The 20,891-nt window shown below is 40.7% G+C and overlaps 2 protein-coding genes across 3 annotated transcripts in view; both read left to right on the top strand.

Annotated features, from left to right (window-relative positions):
* Positions 1-902: 902 nt before the first annotated feature.
* Positions 903-10,755, top strand: LOC146988908 (amyloid-beta A4 precursor protein-binding family A member 3). The gene is made up of 11 exons (XM_085774686.1): positions 903-1,210; positions 2,695-3,694; positions 4,586-4,616; positions 4,743-4,888; positions 4,964-5,050; positions 6,108-6,287; positions 7,495-7,674; positions 8,582-8,794; positions 9,232-9,351; positions 9,756-9,896; positions 10,000-10,755. Exons 2-11 carry the CDS (start codon positions 2,708-2,710, stop codon positions 10,069-10,071), a joined length of 2,157 nt encoding a protein of 718 aa, XP_085630812.1. The 5' UTR covers positions 903-1,210; positions 2,695-2,707; the 3' UTR covers positions 10,072-10,755.
* Positions 10,756-11,270: 515 nt separating this feature from the next.
* Positions 11,271-20,891, top strand: part of abca7 (ATP-binding cassette, sub-family A (ABC1), member 7) — a 35,873-nt gene continuing 26,252 nt past the window's right edge. For both annotated transcript variants that reach the window (XM_085774687.1, XM_085774688.1), the window contains exons 1-12: positions 11,271-11,380; positions 12,717-12,815; positions 12,970-13,063; positions 13,599-13,740; positions 14,419-14,543; positions 15,724-15,842; positions 16,645-16,842; positions 16,991-17,083; positions 17,655-17,892; positions 18,106-18,245; positions 19,606-19,722; positions 19,833-20,030. In XM_085774687.1, coding sequence (XP_085630813.1) covers positions 12,750-12,815; positions 12,970-13,063; positions 13,599-13,740; positions 14,419-14,543; positions 15,724-15,842; positions 16,645-16,842; positions 16,991-17,083; positions 17,655-17,892; positions 18,106-18,245; positions 19,606-19,722; positions 19,833-20,030 — 1,530 coding nt within the window. In that variant the 5' untranslated portion in view covers positions 11,271-11,380; positions 12,717-12,749. The remainder of the gene's footprint in view (positions 11,381-12,716; positions 12,816-12,969; positions 13,064-13,598; positions 13,741-14,418; positions 14,544-15,723; positions 15,843-16,644; positions 16,843-16,990; positions 17,084-17,654; positions 17,893-18,105; positions 18,246-19,605; positions 19,723-19,832; positions 20,031-20,891) is intronic.

Consider the following 20,891-nt stretch of genomic DNA (forward strand, 5'->3'; position numbering starts at 1 on the left):
CCTGTGTAAGGTCACAGCACAAATAGAGTTGCATGGCTGTGTTTATAAAAAAGAGTGTTGATTGTGGATGTACAATAATTTGTAGAAAAGCTGGTAAATTGTTGCCTTGGAGACACACTCCATACACACTATGATTTCAAGTACATTCATCTACAGTGATTTTTAACTGAATTTTGAATTATACCTTGTTATGATTGTGATGATTGGGCAGTGACGATTGACTAAATTGGCTGATCTGTTTACTGATCAAATGTGACAGAAGATACAATGTCACCTGTTCAAATGTAAAATGATTTTAATGTAAAATATTAAATATTTTTACATAAACTGTTTTGTTTCTCTGTCTTCTTTGATGATGTTATTGTTTATAATAATATCAAAATTTGTATTTTTTTTAATATAGCCATTGTGATGCATCATGTTATGAATCTATCATAAGACCTTCTGTCTGTGGCAAAAGATTATTCTGTGTTGTTTGATATCACTTCTACATCCAGATTAGAGACTATGAATTTCAGTTTTGCGTGTCCCAAGACGTTTTAAGCACAATAGTACGGACGTCGCGTAAAAATTATAAACTTTATAGATAAACTTCCCCTGAATCGATGTTTTGACGTTTGATTGAGCGCGACTTGAAGGTTCAACGTGACGTGTGGTGATGCCGCCTTCAGAAGCTGTCGGACATGTAAGAGAAAAAGCATACTTGAAATATTCAACCACATAAACACACGGCAGGCATCCCGCAGAAGCATGGCTTTTACAATCTTTTATTTTCACTGTCATCGTCCTCATCACATCGTGCAGGAATAGTTAGGTTAAAGCAGTTAAATTAGATACAATCACCGAACTTATTGTAAAGACTGCGGTTAGAACCCAAGAGTCGGACGTCGAGAACTGCACTTGAACGCAACACGAGTACAGTCTGCCAACAAGTAGAAGCAGTCGGTTAAAAGCAGCAGCAACCGCGACAATCACCGGGGAAGTCCTCTGTTTTATACAAACACTGACCGCTTTTTTTTACTAGTGGTGGATTATGTAAAAAATCAACACATTTACCGGCGCGGTTGTTGTTATTATGACGAATAAAACTAAGCTAAAGTTTTGGAAAAGGCTCAAATCCCGCACCACCACCACGTCAACTTCTCTGTCGTGGCACCTTCAGGAGTCTCTCTCCGGGCACAAAGGAACCGAGAAAGACCGAAAATATCAGGTAAAAGTTTCTCCTTTAGCCACATAAAGCCCCTGTTTATTTAATGTAATGTCTATGTTTTGTTAATGACATCCTTATCCGGGGTGCTGGAGTGTTAATTAGCTAAGGAGTTAGCCTCAAACCACTTGGGACTGCTAACTTTACTTCGCCAAATTCAGCTGTTTTTGACTCGTAGTGTAAAATTGGTATTGTGGCTTTTTTTTTAGTGTCTATTTGCTTTATGTTTTCCTCCCTAGACCTCCGTTAGTTTTCAGGATGCCAGCCCCTGCTTACTACTAATTATCTCCGCAAAATACTGCCTTTTTACCATTTAGGGAGAACTGTGTGTTGATTATGTCTATTCATATTTTGTGTGTATACGTTAAGCTGATTTAAACTGTTGGTTAAAGTACATTATTACGGGGTTTTTTTTATGCATAATGATCCATAAACCAGTATTGTGTGAGATGTAAAATGCAATTCTGATTCTGTTTGGATCTTGGGATTTTTCTCCTGGTAAAATTCAGCTTCATAATTAAATTCAGTTTTGCCAAGTGGATCATTTAATTAACCAGCTGACCTACCAGATAAGTGAAACTATCCTTCAGTGTTGTTTGATTACAAAACACCCTACCTACATTTCACTGATAAGGAACATATCCTGTGAAGTGTAGTATCCTTCATCTTCAATATATGGGAGTAAGATTACAGGCATTTGATTTTTTATGGTTGCTTAGATATTCAAATGTATGTTAACTTAGTAATGGTAGCTGAATGAAGAAAAGGCACATGGAGCATGAGATATCCAGAGGTCTACAATGTGATGGTAACAAACATCATGTACTTTGAGCTTTATGCCCTGAGCTGCTGTCTCTATCTTGATGGCCAGGGGGCAACAACAAGGGTGAGGGTGAATGCCTGTATTTTAGATATCACTGGGGTTTAACCTGTACAGCTCTGTCTTCTAGCATTAAAGCCGTGATATCGTTTAATATGTTGCTTATTTAAACGACTAATCGATTAGTTGTTTGGTCAATAAAATGTTAAAAAATGGTGAAAAATGTCAATCAGTGTTTTCCCAACCCCCAACCACCAACAAACCAAAGAGATACTCAGTTTATTGTCATAAAGGAACAAAGAAACCAGAAATATTCACATTTAAGAAGCTGAAATCAGAGAATTTGGCTTTTTTTCCCCTTAATAACTACCCAAACCGATGAATCGATTATCAAAATAGTTGACGATTCATTTAATAATCGATTATTGTTCTACATTATATTAATAAACGGTCTTGTATATTGGGAGTGCGGTGAGTGCAGCTCCCCTTTTTTTCACAGGTCCTAAGATTTATCTAGCTCAGAATTATTGATATGCTTTTTTAAAGTATATTTGTTGTGTGTCATTCTTATTTGAATCCGTATTAACTTCGCTCCCTGTAAAGTCTGCTGCACTGTGACCTCAATCAGGATCAACATAGTAGCTAATGTTGTTTTTCCCTCTGACAGGCTTTCATTCAACATGGACATGGACGTGTGCCCTGCTGATCAGCCCGTGTCTGCGCCCTCAGACGCCCGGTCGTCTGACTCTGTCCCTGTTAATGAGGCCTCCGGCGGGGTCGAGGGCATCAGACGGACCACAGCGGTTCTGCCAGGATCAGAGGCGGAGGATCTGGACTTATACAACCTGATCGAGCCTCCTCCTCTGGACTGGAGGTCTGACTCCTCCAGCGAGCCCGGATCTGCAGACGACCTGGACGACCCCGGCTTCCTTCCTCCTGCTTCTGCTTCTGCTTCTGCCGAGGCTGGATTGGACGAGCCCAGTCCGAGTGAGCCCGTGTTGCTGCCTTCGGACACAGCGGATCAACTCCACATAAACCCCCAAGAGCTGGTGCAGAATGATTCAGAACCAGTCCAGACTTCTGAGGTAGCGGCGGAGGAAGGGGATGGGGCAAGGGTGGTGGACTCGGAGGGTGGGGAAGAAGACCAGGAGGAGGAGGGGACACGTAGGGACACGGAAAATATCGTCACTGCAGAGGAAGTCGCGAGCAGAAGATCGGGTGACGAAGACCACAGCCGCATCCACACCCTGCTGAGCCAGCTGCAGCTGATGGGTGAAGAGCCTCACGCCGGTCGCCTCGCACCGCCGCACCATCGCTACCCCGGCCGGCCCGAGCAAGAAGACGCCGACAACGCCGAAACCACCGGGCTGCTGTTCTCCGAAAGCCACCAGAGAGACCTGCTGGGGCTGCTGCAGTGCACGGAGATCGGCGCCACGCCCCGTCCCGCCTGTCTTCTGCCCCACAGAGGCGAGGTGGACGCCGTGGTGTCCGTGTCCTACAGCCAGGAGGACGCTCAGAGGTTCTGGGGACATTATGGGAACGGTCGACATCAGCGGCACAGAGAGGACTCCCTCGCCTCCCTGCCCGACGACGAGTATCCTGAGCCGGTGTGGATGAAGCTGGGCGAGGATCCTCCAGATGAAGAAGCTGCTGCGGAGAGTGAGCAGGTAGGTGAAGGTGCTGCTGCTATGATGAGCTAAAAGGAGGAAGAACTAAAGTGTGAAGTATGAAAATAAGGTTTTTATAAATCCGTTTTATTATCATGTTTTTATCATCTTGTTGAAGTTTGACCAATAACTAAACAATATATTTTAGTCTTCACCTGTTACTTTTGATTTGAACTTTTTTCAGTACAAGAGTCTTTGAATGGGCTTTATGCACAGCTCCACTACTTCCTGAAATAAGCCAGCTCCTTTATGTCCTGTCTTACATTATTGGACCAACTGATTAATCCAGGTGTGTCTGACCTCACTACAATGGTCAGACACACCTGGATTAATCAGTTGGTCCAATAATGTAAGACAGGACATAAAGGAGCTGGCTTATTTCAGGAAGTAGTGGAGCTGTGCATAAAGCCCATTGTATTAATGAAAAACTGTGGGAATTAATTAATTAAAATTAGTGACAGTCAGTATTTACTGTAATAGTGCTGTAAAAAAAAAAAAAGAGAGAGAAACAAGTTATCCATCTTTATTTTTGATCTTGTAAGTGTGAAATGTGTGCTCCTTTTAAGTTTGTAACTTGTGTCAACAATCAATTTAAATAAAGTATAGTAAAGTATGCCTTTATTTATCCCACGATGGGGAAATTCACAGGGTTACAGGCTAGCAGCAGTACACACAGTGGTGGACTGGGTATGGTAAAAACGAAATAGAATAAACAATATAAATATAAGACAAACAAGATACAAAAAGATATGAAAAGGGTTATGATAGATAGATAGATAGATAGATAGATAGATAGATAGATAGATAGATAGATAGATAGATAGATAGATAGATCTATAACTGCTGAAACGAAATTATCACTAATTTTCTCTCTCTCTTCTCTCACTGCAGAGTGCTGATGACCACCCTTCATATAAAGATGGTGAGTCACTTCACTCTACTTCTTTTATCTTGTTGATATTCAGCTGGCTCTTTTGCGTCAAATGTCAGACTGACATAAATAACCAAGGCCATTTTATGATTCCTGTGCTTTACTTTGCTTCAACAGTGCCTGGTCCTTGTGACCCTGAAGACCTGTTGGATGGGGTCATATTTGGTGCCAAATATCTGGGCTCCACTCAGATCAAATCCGACAGGAACCCATCCACGAACGCTCGTATGACTCAGGCTCAGGAAGCTGTCGACCGGATAAAGGTAAAAAATCCAGATGAGACTGAGCCAATGCCCTGTATTAATATAGTTCTCCTCACTGGATTGTATTTCTTTCAGGCTCCAGAGGGAGAGTCCCAGCCAATGACAGAAGTGGATTTGTTCATCTCCACACAGAGAATCAAAGTGCTCACTGCTGACACACAGGTATTATACTATATATACTGCCAGTTGACCTGCGAACAATGTCTAACTGTTTTTACCAACTAATTCTAAGGTTATAAGTGAAAAGCAAAAGCTGATGGATCTTAGATTAGATATTTGAAGGCTTGCCCTTAATTTATCCAAATATATGCAGCCTTTTCTTCTTTTCTTTTTTTACTATCTTCTGTGTGATCTTTAAATACAGTATGTGTAAGGGAGTTTGGTGGAAGGAGTTATCAAAGTGCAATGGGAGCTATAGGAACCCCATGCTGCAATTGCCAATTTGTATTCATGTTATTTGTCCTGATCCTGACTTGTTTAATAGCTGAACTATAATTAGAGTCAGGGCGTCATTTCTGTTCTAAAAACGTCATAGACTAATATAAAGAGGAAAACATGCATCATTAAACTTTTACAAATCTCTTCGTAGTTGACACCATCATGCTGAGCACTCACAGCAGGAGTCCTTACTATAGAGCTCTGCAGTAGTGATGTTGCAGTAATAAGAGCGTCTATTTTCCTCCAGCGTGTGGCTGAATTGTGAGAAGCATAAAAGTGGGTCATTTACTGCCGACTCCCTCTTTGCACGGCCGGTTGTGCCTCACTGCACCATACTTGTAAAGATAATCACAGCTTTTTGGTCATCTTTTTTTAGTTTCAGATGTAAAACACACCCATTTAGATTCAAAGGGAGAGTTGCATTTCTGCGTAACTTTGCAAGATGAAGACGTATTTTAGCTTTTACTTTGAAGGACACTACAACCTCTCAAATGTGCTAGTTGATTGCTTAATGTTGACATTTTTATTTTCAACATCAATAGCTCATCATTTGTCCTAATTTATGGCAGCTCTCTGTTGTTTCTCAGACAGTGTCCTTGCTTGCACACTGAAGATTTTCAGAAATGGTCCAGTAATAGGCAAAGAGAAATAAAAATAAATGCAGGCCAGTGTTCTTTGTAATGGATTTCTTTCTATTTTAAGCAAGTCTCAAGTCTTTACAGGTTGAAACTGGACCCTCCAGTCTCCTCTTGGTTCCTAACAGTGTACTGTTTCCACTCAGGAAGCAATGATGGACCACGCTCTGCAGATGATCTCTTACATCGCCGACATTGGTGACATTGTTGTCCTCATGGCCCGAAGGAAGCGTAAAGGGCAGGATGCTGACTCCTCCTCGCCATCATCCTCCTCAGGGCCTCAAAAGAAGTGCTTAATGATCTGCCACGTCTTCTCCTCCGATGATGTGAGTCAGTTGATCTAAAGGTCTTACAGAAGCATTCGTTTCATACATTTCTTTCTTACTAAATGGGAAACCTAGACAAAGAGTGTTTCCTGTTCTGTTTTTATGATCCTCATAGAGGTCATAACTTAATTCTTCCTGCAGTCTTAAGCCTTTAGCTGCAAAACCTTATGCACTATGTAAAGAAGCAGACAGTTCATTATCAAGCAGACATTACTGAATTGTGTTTTTCTTTACATAGTGTTGAGTCTCAGATCAAATGTGCTGCTTCCTGCTGGACCACAAAGATTCAGCTTCAGCCTGGCCTGGTTTCCTTGCCCCAGACAGCCAGCAAGTCCCCCTGAATGTAAAAATGGTCTGGCTGTCGTCCCAGTTTCCCACTGTTGGCAAGACTGAATAGGGAGGAGGAAGAGTTTCTTTTAGAAACTAATTAGCTGTGGGATACCGAAGGCCATGAAGGTCCTGCTTCTGCCGCAAGGTTTTCCCAGCTTAACTCATTTATGTTGAAATGAGTTTACAATGGGTGAGAGTAAATGTAAATAAGCAAATGAGTGAATGCAACATGTAACTTCAACAAAACAGTAAAAAAAATACATCACTTTTGATCCAAAACTATGAAAGTTCTTCAACTGCATTTGTACTCAAAGTACTGTGTGGTGTTTTGCAAATGAACTCATTTGCTTTAATTTGTTGATGTGAAAACAAAGGATGAGAGAGTACATGAAGACTATTTACCTAACAAATGCCCTCAGAGGTTTACCAAGTCTCATTTTAGACACGACTGGTTAGCAAATGTTCACCTGCTAAGCTCTGGACACAACAGAAACAGACCATTGCACTGCTCTGTATCTTCACTGTTTTTAATCCATTGCACATACACTTCATAGAAAAAAAGGCTCAACTTCTGTCCATCCAGCAGATCCAGCAGTGAGGCCCAGGGAGATGATGAGAAAGCTCTGTTCCTCTGCCTCTTGGACTGGCAACATTGATTGATTTATTTCCATTTGATGCCAGTTTTACTTTGTTCTGTACCATATGTCCTTTTCTGTTTGTTTGGTTTTTTTATATCCGTCGTCAGTGTCACGTGAACTACTAGATGCCTGAAATTCCAGATTGAAAAAGTGTCTGACTCTGTTCAGATGTGACCCAACAGCAGTGTTGAAACCTGTGTTAAGTTTTCTCACTTCCTCTTCCTTGTTTCTCCTTCCAGGCTCAGGTCATAGCCCAGGCTATCGGTCAGGCGTTCGGAGTGGCCTACCAGCAGTTCCTGCAAGCCAACGGCATAAAGGCCAGTGATCTGAGGCCTGGCGAGTACAGCCACTACCTGGAGAGTCAGGAGCTCTACAACGGAGACCTGGCCCACTTCTCTGACTCTCAGAACATCAGGGAGGTGAGTAGAGTCATTGTGGTTTCACATCTTCCCCAAAAAACACACAGATCACTTTAGTGGTTTAAGTTTTACTTTCACATGCCTGCACAATAGTCACTGAGAGCAGATGGTGACCATTAAAATAATGAGGAAGTTTAGAGAATATGTTGAGAGGAACCCTAGGAGATTTGTTTTGTTTATTTGTTTTGTTTATTTATTAGGATCCCCATTAGCCATTACTTCATTTTATGAGCAATGGCTATTCTTCCTGCGGTCCAACACATACAATTACAAAGATAGTAAAAACATACAGAGTAAAAACAACATGGAAAAAACAATTTAAAACCACACTACGATTATCCAGATATTGAAAGAAATTGTTAAACAGTTTAAAGATTTGCATATACAACACAATACTTAAGCTTATAAAAAAGCAAAGCAAAACAACACAAAAACATAGATAGATGTTGAGTATCAACAAGGTCCTCAAGTAACATGTCAGCTTTTGCACAAAGAACTTAGAAATAATTGAAGTAAGTGCGACCTACCGCAGGGTTCGTGCATAGATGAGTAATGAAGGCTCTTCCTTCCCCGCCGTCTGAGAGGGAAACATACTGCCAACCAGATGCGTAACAGCAGATGCTGCTCCAGTGGCTAAAATGGTTAAAGGTCAGACGATAAGTTCTGCACCTGCAAAGCATGGACAGAATTAGTGACTCATACAGTATAAACACATAACAGCCTGACAATAGCATGTGCATGGGACACAGGATACCCAGTGTACTGTAAAATTATGTCGAACAGCGGTGAAAATTAAAGATACACAGGGGAGGAAAAAACATATTTCTAATCATGTAAATGTGTTCATTTGTTGGTTGTAGAAAAATAATCGCTTGTTTAACCAGATGTTTGTGTGTTTGTGGTTCAGGTAATCATCACAAAGGCTGCTGGAGAGATCCTGGGTCTGGCGGTGGTGGAGTCGGGCTGGGGCTCCATCCTGCCCACCGTGGTCGTGGCCAATCTCCTTCACGGAGGTCCGGCCGAGCGCAGCGGCGAGCTCAGCATCGGTGACCGCATCATGTCTGTGAACAGCACCAGCCTGGTGGGTCTGCCCATCACCACCTGCCAGAACATCATCCGGGTAAGAAGGAGAGACCTCGGCCCAAAATCGATCACTGCGATTATAGCAACACAATTAAGAGAGTTAATACAACTTCTGTTGGGTTTGTTTTACGTTGCAGTGACTGAGTTTAGATGCTCTGAACTGTTTTCAGTGTGTATTTAGATAAACTTGCTAGTGCACTGTACTAAAGGCTCACTAGATGGCACTGTGATACCATACAGTGTGACAGTGGATCAGTATCGGCTTAATGGACGATTGCACGACAACAGAAACAGAAAAAATAATAGTTTATTGCATTCTTGCATCAAAGTTATTTTATGTTTCATAGACTACAAACAATTCATTCATTCATCAAAAGAATTAGAGACACATAAATCAATAAAGAAAATCCTTGTTATCTTGGTCCGATTCCCTTAAAATGTTTTTTACTCTCCTACATTTTTCTTCCACTTCAGGACCTGAAAAGCCAAAAGTATGTGAAGCTGAGCATCGTCCACTGTCCTCCAGTCACCATGGCAATTATCAGGAGGCCAGATCCTAAGTTTCAGCTGGGCTTCAGTGTGGAAGACGGCATTGTATGTCAACATTCATACTCCTTTCAGTTTAGGCACACAGTTAGTTGTATCTTGTCTTGTTTTGCTACCAGTATTTGAAACAAGTATGTGCAGATTGTAATGGTTGAATTTAAGCTCATGTGAAAGAGGAAACGTAAGAGAAATACTTTCCCTTCCTCAGCATCCAGTTTCAAGATTCCCTTGATAATGTCACCTGATCATTCCTGTTAATTTGTCAACAGGAGAAAAAGCTTAATTTACTCCACAGGTTTCCTATTGGGAATGTATGAAAATATCTAAATGTGTCCTGATGATGAAGCTCTCTGCAAATTAACTACCAGAAAAATATTATTTACATAAAACTGCTCACTTATTCCAGCTTTCCAACATATTGAATGCTTCCTTTTCCTCTTTTCCCGTTGCAGATCTGCAGCCTGATGCGAGGCGGTATAGCAGAGAGAGGAGGCATCCGCGTCGGGCACCGCATCATCGAGATCAACGGACAGAGTGTTGTTGCAACTCCACATGACAAGATCATTCAGACCCTCACGAATGCAGTTGGAGAGGTGAGAGGGGATGAAATTTACTACATGCACAGTTACAGTATAGTTAATTATTATATTATTATGAGAACTGATCAGAGTTTAAATTTTGATTTTTCTCACTCAGATTCACGTGAAGACGATGCCAGCCTCAACGTATCGGCTCTTGACGGGACAGGAGCAGCCTGTGTATATTTGAGCACTTCATACTGCAACAAGGACAAAAAAAACTGCACAGTGTTCAAACAACATGAACTTTTTGCCAAACTCAGAAAATATTATGCAATTGATCACGCAGCATATCATAAGCTGTTGTCACACCACTGAATCCAACAAATTAGTCTAGCTATGTAATTTTAAGATGTAAAGTCCATTTGAATATTGTAAAAACAGCAACATATTTTAAAGTGACGGGGATAGATGTTAGGTGTCAATTTATATTTATCAGATATTTAACAATGCAGGCAATAGCTGAGATGCAATATTGCATGAGCGCAGTATTTTGTGATTACACTAACTTACTGTACATGGTGGTGAGCAATATTGAGTACTCACGAGTCTTCCAACCTTGTGTGTCTTAGGTAAACATGCTTGCAGGGAAAACTTTATTGAATCAGCACAGAGGGTCTGTTTATTTCATTGTGATGGACTTCCAATCCCTCACATACGTACACATGCATATCAACAAGTGTCTGTCACAAGCTTCAGAGAGGGCGATCGAGTGCAGCACTGTAGTTCATTCATTCAAGGCTTTCCTGACTGTGTTTGACAGGGAGCAGATATCATGCACAACAGAGGGTAACTGCCTTATTTGATAGAGAGATGCTTATATTTTTAAGAATTTGCTGTTATGGTTGTTCATTAAAATGATCTGTAAGAGGTCTTTTTGATGTTATTTATTGACTGCAAGTGGTTGCTGGAATACGCTTCGGTTTGTAAAAGTGAACATACATATTTTGATGACATATTGATGAGTCAGAGTTATATTTTGATCAGGGTGGTCCTGTGAGGATGTTATCGTCAAATAATGTGTAACTGAAACAGATGCATTTAAATCACAGTTGTTGAAAGAATAATCTGGCGATTGCAACTATTATTGAAATAATTATTATTGCTACTAATATTTTATCAAGTTTCAGGCACATTATGTAACAATGTGGTGTTTGTACTAATAAAATAATGCCTTTTGTTACTGCTTAAATATTGTTGAAGATCACACTTACGGTTATCTAAGGCGCTGATGGCATGTACATAACGCTAAATGGGCAGAACTGGCCAATCAGCTGTCGACTTGTACCAAAACATTGACACTGGCCAATCGGATTCGTTACCGGCTTCTCAGGCTCCCGCCCCCTCGATGCGTTCTAGCCAATCAGCGTCGCTTGTGGGCGGGACCATCTTCGGCTTCCACCTGCGATTACAAACATTGGGACTCTGACAAGCTATCGGCCCCCGGTCCGTGTGTCCAAAACACGGAAAGGAGAGGCTATCACCTACAGCGCAGAAAGGTAACCATTAACTTTACTTTTATGACTCTTAGGTGCATGGTAGGATGTATTTATTTCATTTGAAAGAGCTCGTTTTCCCAGTAACTTCACCTTTCGCTGTGGGACATGCTAAAGAGAGAGCTGCTACACCCTGATGTTACGCTAGTTAGCTCGGAGTTTCCTCTCTTACTTTATGGTTAATTATTTCAATAAACGAGAAGACATGTTGAAACAACTACTAACTGCAATAATAATAGCGTTTTTGTTGTATTTATTAATATTACAGATAGTTTGAATGGGCTGCTTTTCAAATGCCGTGCTCTGATATCTTTATGTTGTTGAAGTTGTTATTAATTTAGGTAATAAATTGTACTAGTAATTTCATTTTTTCTTTAATCATATAATGTCATGTTATTTTTTTCACATGTAGCATGACTTAAGATCACAAACATATTACTAAGTGTAATAGTAACCCACATTTTGTTGCTGTAAACCCAAATCTCCCAAAAAGGAAACACTTGAGGGAAACAATGGTCATGGTCAAGTCAGATTTAAAAGCAGACAATACAGAGATTACAAAACCTGTATTTGACACTTGTACAGACATCTGCAGAACCTGTAAACATAAACAGATGAATGGGTGAAAATCGTTTCACTTTAAACCTGCAAGGCCTCAGATAAATTTGCAAAAGAAATTAGTCTGCATTTTAACCTGCTATAACTTGTGATCATCCAGATTATTGACTAAGGAACAGACTTTTGCAGAAGATGCCACATTATCTTATCAAGGCATTGACAGAGCAAAAGTGAATGTTGAACTCTTGCAGTGACACAGGTAAGCTGTTCAGGAGGATTTCAGGATAAAGCAGGGGATTGTCCATCTTGAGCAGATCACTGCGGGCACACACACAAGACAACCTTCAGTCACAATGAATATACAAAAACCTCCCATTTGATCTGCCACACAGGGGGGGATTAATATTCTCCAACATATGTTTTTTGTCAAACAAGGGGCATGAAATTGAAAGAAAAGAAAAAAGATTATGTTCAGCTACTCTTGGTAGTCTCGCTAGTCTTGGTTTTGTCTTCTGTGGGGGAAAGGTCAGGTACTGGTTATCGGTGCATCATCGTCAACATCAGATATCACATTTTGAAAACCTTTCAATATAACAGGAACATTTTGCTTGAAACAAAACAGATAATAACCTCAAAAGTAAAGCAGGAAACACTGAGACCACGAGGACGAGCATAATTTGAATGCAACACATCCGCAGCCACAATGTTTTTTTTTTGGGGGGGGGGTTCATTTTTGCCTTTCATTTTGTGTGTGTGTTTTTCTTTTCTTCTCTTTTTCCAGGATCACAACATGGTCAGGTAGCTCTTGAGAGCCATGGGGTTTTTCAGACAGCTCCTTCTCCTGCTCTGGAAGAACATCACATACCGCAGGAGAAACAAGGTGACAAGGAAAAGAACAGACTGTTGCATCATTTTTACAGCTGCTCAGCACAGTTTGACTATATTTAACATCACCACATCACAGGTTTTATCCATATCAGCTACAGTGCAGGAGGATGCACCGTTAACAGCTCCTGTATTCTCCCTTTGTGCAGATCCAGCTGGTCATCGAGCTCGTCTGGCCGCTCTTCCTCTTTGTCATCCTCATCTCCGTTCGTCATTCACACCCTCCGTACAAACAGAGCCAATGTGAGTGATATTATGTAATGTTTCTTGTCACAAACACACACACACAAACACACACACACTTACAGGTTAGAGAACTAGCCCTTTGCCAACCAGCTAAAGAGGATTAACTAACTCCCAGTGATTTCAGAGCCACGCACGATTTGTTTTCCTAACCTGCTGTGTTCTTGACCTTAATTAGGCCATTTGTATAAGGTAACGAATAATAATATATAAATAATAATGAATATAACAAGACACAACGCAATGTAAAACAGCTACTACTACTAAAAAATCCTAACACGAAGACAAAGCTAAAACATCTTCAGGTAGAGTCTTGCAGCTCATGTTGGGTTGAAGATAATAACATTATAATTTGATATGAATAAAAAAACACAGTGTTCATTCAGGCAACAGAAGCTTTCTGGGATTATGGTTTAGTCCAGTGTCTGTAGATTGATTTCAGGTCAGCGCCACAGTAATGTCATTGTTTTGTGTTATTTGTGTTAATCTTCTTCTGCTGAACCGTGTGTTTGTTTTTCTTTACCTGTGCTTGCAGGTCACTTTCCAAACAAAGCCTTACCATCAGCTGGCACCTTGCCCTGGATCCAGGGCATCATCTGCAACACCCACAACCCCTGTTTCCACAGTCCCACGCGGGGGGAGACACCGGGACAAATTGGCAACTTTGACAACTCTATGTAGGTAGACCAGAGGTAAAAAATAAAAAAAAATAAAAATAAAAGGCTGTGTGTACTGGTGTAATTCACAGTCCACAAGAATTCAAAATTATATACCAAGGAGTGAAAACTTTCCAAAACTTCACATAGTTTCTGGATAATTACCGATTGTCAAGTTTCATTTCATTTTGCTGTGATGCAGAACTCAGTGAAACTTGGAGAATCCATCACAGTCAACACTGAATTTATTTTACCCTTAATTCCTAGAATAATCAGTCAAAAAATAATGTTTCCTTTGAAAAATTAAATAATCGCAGCTTCTCAAATGTCTCTTTCTAATGTGATTGTAAAATTTATCTAATTGGTTTCTGGACTGTTGATTGAACGCAGTATTTTTATGAATCAACCCTATTCTTAAATGTTTTTCCATTTTCTTCATCCGAGTTGTGCTGTTGAATAAGATGAGATTACAGGTTGTTAAAACCTCTTTTTTCAGCATGCAAAAAAAAACAAAACATCAGAATTTGTTTCAATGAAACCCATTTAAATTTTGCTTTAGCTGAGTGATTTGTTGAACACAACTGGTGACGAGTTGTGTGCTGATTCACTGAAAAGGCTGCTGGTGAATATACAGTAGCTTTCGTGCCTGTGTTTTCCTCAGTAAAGACTCCTCCTCTTTGTTTTTCCCGTCTCCTACAGCCTGTCTCGTCTCTTCGTGGACGCCCAGACTGTCCTGTCCTACAGTGGAAACCAGAGCTTCTTGGGCCTTCAGGACCTGATGGAGAGCGTCCGGAGGCTGGGGGAGCGTCCTGGAGCCTGGCCAAGTACCACAGCTTGTTTGAATATCCTCTAGTACTGATCCATAGGGATGGACTAGCATGCTGACTTAGTGACACTTAAACACACTGGTGCTCAAGAACCTTATTCAGAAATTGTAGAGTGGGAAGTGCAAGGATTTTTTTTATATCTCTTATTTTTCGTAATTGATGAGTCCAGTTGTTGTCCCTTTGCAAAACACATTCAGTGCACAACAGTGTATTATATTAGTGTAAATCTTCAAGATTACTTACCAGTAATCAGAATAAATTATGTATACAGAGAAACTCAATAGAGCTTTGGTGTTAACAAGGTCATCAATGTGTTGGAGTACAAGTAGACGAAATGATCATGGTGTTAAAATCAGTTCCTCTTGTGTTTGAATGTTTTATTTGTGCTGGTCTTCACACAGCTGCACAGCCTTGCAACAAAAATTAAGTTCATGCAGGCAAACAACAACAAGGAAGCACATAAATCTATTCAGGGTTTTGTTTTTTTTAATCCTGCACTGTTCCCAGACCTATCTGAGCAGGACTGAGAGGTTACAGCAGCAGCAGCAGCAGCAGCAGCCAGAGTTTACAGTAAAGCCATGAATGGTTTTAAACAGGTGTGGAGTGAGCGGCTGAATGTGGCCATTCACTGCTGTTGTGAAAGTAGCACAGAGTGTCTGTCTGTTCAGCCTCTCCTCGCTGTAGGCAGATTAAATTACATGACTACCCCCAGACAAACAATTGGATGACTGAAAGCAGGTTTTTAAGTGTTTGTTTCTGTAACAGGTTCAATATCAACCGCCTAATGGATATCTGCTGACTCATGTCATTTTATTTATGGAAAACTACAAACAAAAGCGCTGTTTTTTCTTGCTACACAGGATTAATTATGTCATTAATGTCCACCAAAATATAAAAGAGCAGGATGTTAATACTTTGAATGTGTAACCTGACCCACTAAGTAAAATGTAGCCACACAAGCCAGCACCTCCAGTTGCATAGTAGCGAATTATCCTGCCATGAATGTTATTACTAATTAGTTACTAATGCATTATTCAGTGTTGAGAATTTTGATCTGAGTTTTGATTACTTTTCAACCAGAGATATGAAATATTGAATAAAAGAAAAATCTGAATTGGATGTCAAGAATTTACTAAAACAACAAATGAGCCAATGAACCTTTCTGTTTCTTCTGCAGCAGAGACAGTGCAAGATTTCATGAGAGCCAATGAGACGTTTTCAACCTTCCTCCTGACCAACAGCAGCATGTCGCCTGCAGCCGTGGACCAGCTGATGAAGGCTCGTCTAAACATGCAGGTGAGGTTGGCTATACTGTATTTTTTTTTTTTTTTTTAATGAGCAGAATCTATTATAATGAAAAAAAAAAGCACATAATTCTCACAAATTAAATAGGAAACATTTTCATTTCATTCATTTATTTACTTGAATGGGACTGTGCATATCAATGGACGTACCATACAGGAAACTGCTAGTTTCCATCCGTGGTCCCAGACATAAATGAAAACATAAAACCAATATCACAAACATACAAACAGTGCAATATCACATACAAATACAATACAAACATCAATTGCAATTAAATAAAGCATTGCTAACAAGGTGGAGCCTTGCCTGCTGTCAGAGTGCTTGTTTTGTGTGTATGAACACAGTTCAGTTTATTTAACCGTGTCTTAAAGCTGTCCCTTAAAAGAGGTTTAAGTTGGGTTTTCTCTAATAGCCATAGGCAGAGTATTGCATGTAGTGCAACCATTAATGGATATAACTTTCTGTGCAAAACTTTCTGAATTGTGACATAAAATGTTGATAACTGTATTTTGGTAAAGAAAATGGGTAAGAATTTTACAAAATAAAGAAAGTCATGGAAAGAAGTACGGAAAGCATAGAAAAGGTAGGATCAAGAGATGATGATGATTAATGATAAACAGAGGTTCCTTCATTATATCTTTCAATGATGTTACAGCCAAACACGTTCTTCTTTTCTTTTCTCAACTTTATCCATCGCCAGCACCTCTACTAAAATTACGGTGTGCGTTGTTCCTCATCCTAACAGCCAAACATTTTGAAACTAAATATGGCGAATCAATTGGGTCTCATCCAGGTTTCTGTGGCTGGAGCTGGGATGCGTCTGAAGGAGCTGGTGTGTAATGCGAGCGTGTTGGGCCGGTTTCTGACCGTGGATGGAGGAGAAGCCGCCATGAATGATCTTCAGACGGAGCTGTGTGGCGTGCCCGCTGACGTCCTGCAGGAGGCCGAGCGCCTTTTCCTCTCTCAGCTCGACATCAGCAAGCTCTTAACGGTACGGATCAGCGGACAGGGAACGGAAAATTCAATGAGTTGCGATATTGTTTCCTGTCTGGAAGCTGTGATGCTGAGTTGCTTATCTATCTGATGAGCGAAGATAAGTGCATGACATTAAAAAGCTGTTTGTGTCTGCTTCCTGTCAGAGAGACAGACTGATGGCCAACGCCGGAGACCTCAGGGCCATCAGTCAGGCCGTCACCTCAGCTTCCCGGGAACTGGCTGTCCTCATAGACGATGTAAGAACATGCATATTATTCATACAGTATGCATTCGCTGTTTATATTTAATTCATAAAACCAGACTAAAGACCGAAAAGAATGTTTTGGAGGTGCTGCACATTTACATTTATTATCGAAAAGTCACCGTAAACAAGTGAGGACATCACGGGATAAACTGTTATTTTGAAGTAATGTCTGCATTTCATGTTGTGGGTGAATACAAATGTTTCTTTCACAGTTTGTTTAGGATGCTGACCTCTAAATTGCCCATAATCCATAGCGTTATGAATTTGACAGTTCAAAAAAATTTTAGATAAATAATTGGTTGCTTAATTTGATATATTTAGTGCAATATATATTTAGTTGCATATATTTATTGATGTATTAAGGTTTGATATTACACGCACAATATAGGCAGTGCTGCAAGTGGAACAAAATGCTTCAAGCCTTTTTTGGCCTTTTTTGTCCTGTTGACTTTGCTGTTGTTGTTTTGTTCTTGCATAATGTTTTTCAATTAAATATTTCCCTCTCTTGTTTGTTTCCCTTCTGTCACCCTAAACTTTTTGCTTTCTCTTCTGTCCTCCCTCAGTTTTCTTCCCTCTCCAGCTTTGCAGAGTTGAGCGAATCTCTTCGTCTTCTGTCTCCAGAGAATCGCACGGCGAAGCCCATAGAGAGTTTCCACGCTTTCTCAAGAATCATGTGTGGCCACCCTGAGCTTGGTGGCGAACGCATCCCGTCACTCAACTGGTATGAGGACAACGACATTAAGTCCTTCTTAGGCAAAAACGGCACGGAAGACAGCGACCTGGACCACGACAACAACACCAGTAAGAGTTTGTTTGGTTTTACTTTGTTTTCTTTAGCTTGATGTGAAGAAAATGGCTTTTAAATGATAAGAGACCTTAATCATTTTCATTCTGAGTAACAACACCATGTGACCGAGCATCCAGTGCCAGCTGTATCTGCCATTGCCTGTCCTCTGCGTACACTGTTATGATGTTCATCTATGTCGTGGTTGGTCTGGTCTTCCCGTCCTGCAGCCCCTTTCTGTAAACGGATGATCCAGGGTCTAGAGTCCAACCCCATGTTCAACATTGTATGGCAAGGAATCAAGCCTCTCTTTATTGGGAAACTGCTGTACACACCAGACACTCCTGCAGTACGACAAATCATGAAAGAGGTACAACAAGATGATGTTAAACTGTTGGAAGTTTCACTGGGGTTGGTTCATGTAACCAGAGCACAAACGTATTACCATTTAAAGGGATAGTTCAACATTTTGGCAAATTGGCCCACTGCCATAATCGCTATAGTCATAGCAGTAGGTTCGTTACCTTTATTTGTCAGTGTAAGCTATTTTTAGAACGGAGGAGCGGAGCGTCAGGCTGCTCGGAGCTACGCTATGGAGGCTAAGGGAATTTCTTGGTTTCCCTCATCAAACTCATCAAATACACAATCCCAAAACTCCAAAACGCTTTCGTGGACAAGTTGTGACCTGCACAATCACCACACTATGAGATAATAATGGAACGTTATGAAACAGAGCCGTTTTCGAGGTAAATACAAGGTAAATACAAGGTAAATACAGAGTCTGCTTGCTGAAAAACTGTCCCTGAACGCAACGCGCATCAGCGGTTTTGCATGAATTTACCTCTAAAACAGCTCCGTCTCGTAACGTTCTGTTATTATCTCATAGCGTGGTGGTTGTGCAGGTCACAACTTGTCCACGACAGCCTTTTGGAGTTGTTGGGTTGTGTATTTGATGAGTTTGATGAGGAAAACCAAGAAATTCCATTAGCCTCCATAGCGTAGCTCTGAGCAGCCTGCCGCTCCGCACCTCCGTTCTAAAAACAGCTTACACCGACAATTAAAGGTAACGAACCTACTGCTATGACTATAGCGATTATGGCAATGGGCCAATTTGCCAAAATGTTGAACTATCCCTTTAAGGCACTTCTGGCTGAAACTCAGAAAAATAACAAGTAATACTTAAAGAGGAACTACATGTATTGAAGTCCGGTGGCTTTTCCGCTGTTTTGCTGACCCTCCTCCTGGCCATGTGCATTTGTTTCCAATGAAGCCGGTGAGAAAGCAATCAAAGGAGCGGTAGATTAAAGTTATATATCATTTGTTTAGTTTAATCTGTCATAAACAAGAGATTATGGCGTTTGTGTCGGTGTCACGGTGTGCAGAGACGAGAGTTGGGACACCGAGGCGGCGGCACTGATCTTGCAAGGTTGGTTTTCAGCCAAGAGACGCAATAATTGACACGCACGTGAAAGACGGAGAGCCTCCGTTCTCCATCGTAACAAGTTACAATTTATTAAACCATCATGATTACTCAAAGCTGTTTAATTAAGGTTAAAATGTAGCATAGTTAAGCTACCAATCCTGCATAGTTCCTCTTTAATTCACTACATGACAGTGACCCATTTTTAATCTTTCATGATTTTTGGATTGAAGGTGTTCTCTGCTGTTGTAGTCGACTCGTTGTTGAAAGACACTTTAACGTAACTAACTACAATGTGTGTCTGCTGAAGGTGAACAAAACCTTTGAGGACCTGCAGATCCTTCAGGAACTGAACGAAGCCTGGACAGAGGTGGGACCACGCATCAAGAACTACATGGAGACAAGTCTGGAGATTCAGATGCTGCAGGTCTGATTGGCCAACTACTGTCTGTCTGCAAAGATGGTGAATCTATTATGACATATTCAGTACTTAAAAAAAAAACATTTTTCTGTGACATACGTGTGTTCATGTAACAGAATCTGTTGAGGCGCCCGGAGGTTGCAGTATTGGTCAATCTGCGTTTGGAGAACACATCCTGGACCGCATCACGGATCGCTAACTTCCTGGCCACACCCTCACCAAACGCTACTAGGAATCCAGGAGCACCACCGTCCTGGCTGGACATCTATAACGACGTCAGCCACGTCATCAGCACTATCACACAAGTCACTGAGGTTCTTTGCCTGCTATTCTCTTTTTTTTTCTTTTTTTTACCATGAAATTTAACGGAAATTCAAAAATGGGTAACCCTTTAATTAATAGGCTGCTAATTACGTGATAATGTTAAGAAATTGCCAAGAAATAACAAGTATTTGCATCATTATGTCTAGAAATAGCCTAGAAATAACGGTCAATTTCATAATCATGTCGAGAAATATAGCCAAGAAATAACGATTGATTGGTCTTGAGAAATATTCCCAAAAAATTCACAGCATTAAAAGCATGTGTAATCTTTTGCCTTTATGAAAAACATGACATTACTATGAAATTGACCGTTATTTCTAGGCTATTTCTTGACATTACCACGTAATTAGCGGCCTGTAAATTAAAGGGTTACCAAAAAATGTAATTTGGAAATAAATGCAAAATTATTTTTATGTAAGCTATGTGGTTAAATTTGATAAGTTAATTGTGCATAATAATTTATTTGTGCTTCCTTCTTTTATACTCTGTGGTATACCCACCATTATTAGAGCCATTATTAAAGCAGAAGTAAGCGATCCGGTCGTTTTGGCTAATGCTGCGTTCCAGGTAGGCTTTTGAAACCGTAAATTACAGCTTCAAGTCACAACTTACGACTTTGTAGCGTTCCAGGCAACCCACTCGTGTTTTTCCGACCTGTTTACCTGTGAAAGTCACTATAACGGCCACTCGTAACTTCCGACCCGTGAACTCGTACCAGATCGAACTGGTACGACTTCACAGGTCGGAAAAACACGAGTTACGAGTTTCCTTGAACGCACCATAACAGTCCTCGTCCCTACGTCACCACATTCACGGCGTCCCTTGGCTGCACACACAGCCCTGCATGCCGT

Source organism: Trachurus japonicus, chromosome 4, assembly GCF_045865225.1.
Source record: "Trachurus japonicus isolate A0001 chromosome 4, Traja_1.0".
In the NCBI taxonomy this organism is placed as follows: Eukaryota; Metazoa; Chordata; class Actinopteri; order Carangiformes; family Carangidae; genus Trachurus; species Trachurus japonicus.

Excerpts from the sequence above, each read along its gene's own strand:
- LOC146988908 (XM_085774686.1), top strand. The coding sequence starts at position 2,708 with ATGGACATGGACGTGTGCCCTGCTGATCAGCCCGTGTCTGCGCCCTCA. Across the intron at positions 3,695-4,585 it reads CTGCTGCGGAGAGTGAGCAG|AGTGCTGATGACCACCCTTC; the intron begins GTAGGTGAAGGT and ends CTCTCACTGCAG. Across the intron at positions 5,051-6,107 it reads TGCTCACTGCTGACACACAG|GAAGCAATGATGGACCACGC; the intron begins GTATTATACTAT and ends GTTTCCACTCAG.